Source organism: Poecilia formosa, unplaced genomic scaffold (genome assembly GCF_000485575.1).
Source record: "Poecilia formosa unplaced genomic scaffold, Poecilia_formosa-5.1.2 Scaffold489, whole genome shotgun sequence".
Classification (NCBI taxonomy): domain Eukaryota; kingdom Metazoa; phylum Chordata; class Actinopteri; order Cyprinodontiformes; family Poeciliidae; genus Poecilia; species Poecilia formosa.
This window is the reverse complement of record NW_006800428.1, coordinates 42,169-46,089: the sequence shown is the minus strand read 5'-3', so window position 1 is coordinate 46,089 and position 3,921 is coordinate 42,169. Positions and strand designations below refer to the sequence as shown.

Here is a 3,921-nt window from a genome sequence, read left to right as displayed (position 1 = left end):
CCAGCTTCTTTCTTGACTGAAATCAAGAAAGAAGCTGGATTATTTATTTTTCTTCGTCATTTTAAACTGAATTAATCTGATTTTAAACCAATTAAAGTCAAACAGAAATGAATTTTAACAACGTTTTAAAAGTATTTATCTAAAAGCTTTAACTTCTCCTAAATGTGACATATTCCAGTAAATATAACAACAATAATGTTTATCGCTAATTTTGGAAGTTGTGCATTTATATTTGTAACAAATATGATTTTTAAACTAATATATTCATAAAATTCACATATTCCAGTAAATAATAACAATAATATTTACTAAATGTGTTGCAAGCTGCAATTTAAAAACAAATATGTAAAAATTTACAAATATAACTTTTTATATTAGTAAAAAAATATTATTTTTATTGAATTATAATAATTAAAGGCAGGAGGAGGATTATTCATTTTTTCTACATAACAAATTTAATTTATTTGATTTTAAACCCTTTAAAAATATACAGAACTGCTTTTAAAACTAAATTTATTTACAGACTTTAAAGTATCTTTATATATTTTCATAAAGTCCACATATTTCAGTTTAAATATAATGAATCATAACAATTTTTAGCTCTAATTTTGCAAGCTGTGCATTTATATTTGTAAAGAGAAACTTTCAGTCAGTTGAGGGGAAAAATGGCCAGATTATCTCTTATTTGAAATAATCACAGATATAATAACTGAAATATACTAAAAAAATGACAGTATTCCATTCAATTTCATATTTTGTTTATCCAAATCTAGTTTTTTCTGCAATAATTTTGATTTTACATCAGCACTCCATTTTCTTTTTCTGTTTTAATTAAGACAGTAAATTAAATGCTAAACCTGGAATTTGATCTCCATTTATTCTTTATTGTATTTATTAGACTAAAATGTGCACAAAATAAACATCCACAGAAATGGAGGCATTTTTAACTTTATCTGAAATTCTTCAGTTATGTATTTTCTTAGTGAGTTGATATTTGTGCATCTTTTGATATAAATATTTATCTGAGGAAAAGAAAAAAGAGGAGAAGATCTCCAGGAGGACAAAAAGATTTAAACTCCTGAAACACTTTAAAACTGAACAGATTCCTAAAACTGAACAGATTCCTAAAACTGAACAGATTCCTAACTCTCAAGAGATTCCCAACTTTGAACAATTCCAAAAAATGAATAATAGATTCGCAAAGGTGAACTACTTCCCCAAACTGAACAGGTTCATAAAACTGAACTACTTTATTCTCGAACGAGTTTATTGTTGTAAAATTTAAAAAAATAAATTGTAATTTGATTTATTTTACTTTCTTATCGCGGCCCAAATACTCCGTCGTAACTACCCCACTCTGAAAATGAACAGAAATTGTGTGTAAATTCACCCCACAGTGAAAAGTCACGCTGTAAATGCTGCTTCTCTTCAATTCGCTGATTGGTCGGATCCGCATATAGCCACGCCCTCCACATCTCCCTCCTGGGCTCTGATTGGTCCGCAGAGCCGCCATTCCAGTTCGCGCCTCCTCGGAGCGGCAGCCCGGTTCGTCCCCCGCCTCCTCCCGCAGCAGGGTGGGTTGAGCGGCCGGGTAGGGACCGTGGACAGCTCCGCTCCGAGGAGCAGAGCAGCACCGGAGGAGGAGAGGGCTGGATATGGGGGAGCCGCCGCACAGGCCCGTCTGATCCAGAGAAACACACAAAGAGCTGGAGCCGGCGGAGGAGGAGGACGGGGAGAGTACCGGTTCTGACCCATCCCGGAGGAGCAGCAGGAGACATAATTCCGCTCGACCCAATGGACTGAGAGGACAGATGAATGAAGACTGCCTACACTAACGCCTATCGATGCCTGGCCAAGGACCTGGACGCGTACGCCATGAACCCGGACATGACAATGGACGGCCTCGGCAGCCTCCACGGCGGGGTGGCCCCTGACGCGGAGCTGATGAGCGGCGGCTCTTCGGGCCTCCGGATCCACCAGGACCTGGCGCCGCGGCCGGCCATGGTGTCCGGGATGATCCTGGAGGGCAGCGGGGAGTACCGTCCGGAGCTGTCGCTGCCGCTGCACCACGCCATGAGCGTCCCGTGCGACGCGACGTCCCCCGGGATGAGCGGCACCTACACCACGCTGACCCCGCTCCAGCCGCTGCCGCCCATCTCCACCGTGTCCGACAAGTTCCACCACCACCACCACCACCACCACCAGCGGCTGCCCGGGAACGTCAGCGGGAGCTTCACCCTGATGCGGGACGAGCGCGGGCTGCCGGGGATGAACAACATCTACACCCCGTATAAGGACCACATGTCCGGGATGGGTCAGAGCCTGTCCCCGGTGCTGGGTAACGGCCTCGGCTCCATCCACAACACCCAGCAGGGGCTCCACAACTACGGCTCCAGCTCGCACGCAACCCACGACAAGATGCTGAACTTCGACCACCAGCACCGAGGCCTGGGTGGCCCGCCGGCCGGGATGATGCCGCACCTGAACGGGATGCACCACCCGGGCCACCACCCCCACCCGCACCTCCAGTCGCCGTCGCACGGGCCGGTGTTGGCGTCCACGCGGGAGCGACCGCCCTCCTCCTCGGGGACGCAGGGGGGCGGCGGGTCGGGGCAGCTGGAGGAGATCAACACCAAGGAGGTGGCGCAGAGGATCACCGCGGAGCTGAAGAGGTACAGCATCCCGCAGGCCATCTTCGCCCAGCGGGTGCTGTGCCGCTCCCAGGGGACGCTGTCCGACCTGCTGCGGAACCCCAAGCCCTGGAGTAAACTAAAGTCCGGCCGGGAGACCTTCCGGAGGATGTGGAAGTGGCTGCAGGAGCCCGAGTTCCAGCGGATGTCGGCGCTCAGACTGGCAGGTAGGAACCCCGGAGCAACCCGGAGAAACCTGGAGGAAAAAGCTGGAGTTTCTGGGGAGTTCTGGATCTTTGAACAGGGGCGTCCAAAGCGAATTGGTGGCCCCAGGATTGATTTTGTTATTGTGCCCCCCTGACTTCAGTTAAAGGAAAATATACATTTGTTAATTCACTTTTTCAATTAACTTTTTTCCAATTTTAATCAAAATGAAAATTATTATTGACGAATCGTCAACTTCCTGAAGTAATGGCCTAAGTTATTTTTTGTCAGAAGTGAATTTTTTTGCCATCGTTTGACAAAAAAGAGGCATTAATTAATTATTTAATTTATCTAATTTTGCCAAAATCACTTTTGGCTGCAACAAAACAAAACAAAACAAAAAAAAACTTTTTTGACAAAAATGTTATTTATTTATGTATTTATTTATTGCCTAACTCATCTTCTGGCAAAAAAAGAGATTATTATTTCTTTCTTTCCTTTTGTTTTGCCAAAATTACTTCTGGCTACCAAACAATCAAACAAACAAACTTTGTTTTTTGCCAAAAAGTGTTTTTTTTTCTTTTTGTTGCTTGAAACATCTTTTGGTTGCCACTAAAAAAATCGCTTATTTGGCAAAAAAAAAAGTTTTTTTATTTGTGTAAATCATGTTTTAGCAAATAATTACTTTTCCCAGTATTTTAGGAAGGTGACAATCTGTTAAATACAAAACAAACATTCGTCTTTTATAACAAAGAATCATGTCGATCCAGACCCTTGAGCTGAAAAGTCAAATTTGCTGCATCCAAATAAATTTTTTCTTAATATTTTAAGTAAATGCTTGGCTAAAAGTAAAGAACATTTTGAAAGAAAACGACCTAAACCCTGAGATTAAATGTATTATATTTAATACGTCAAATGTAAATTGTGTTTCTACAATCAATAACATCCCTTTTCTAAAAAAAAAAAAAATCAAAAAACAAACAAAAAAAACTTTATTTGTTGTGTTTTATTTTTTTATTGACTCGACAATTTTGGCGCATCTAACAAAAAGTTTGTACACCCTGCTTTAGAATAAAATTAATTACTT

The 3,921-nt window shown here is 42.0% G+C and overlaps 1 protein-coding gene across 1 annotated transcript in view; it reads left to right on the top strand.

Moving 5' to 3' along the window:
* Positions 1-1,720: 1,720 nt before the first annotated feature.
* onecut2 (one cut homeobox 2) overlaps positions 1,721-3,921 on the top strand; it is a 30,565-nt gene continuing 28,364 nt past the window's right edge. The window contains exon 1 of the mRNA XM_007578697.2: positions 1,721-2,857. Coding sequence (XP_007578759.1) covers positions 1,816-2,857 — 1,042 coding nt within the window. The 5' untranslated portion in view covers positions 1,721-1,815. The remainder of the gene's footprint in view (positions 2,858-3,921) is intronic.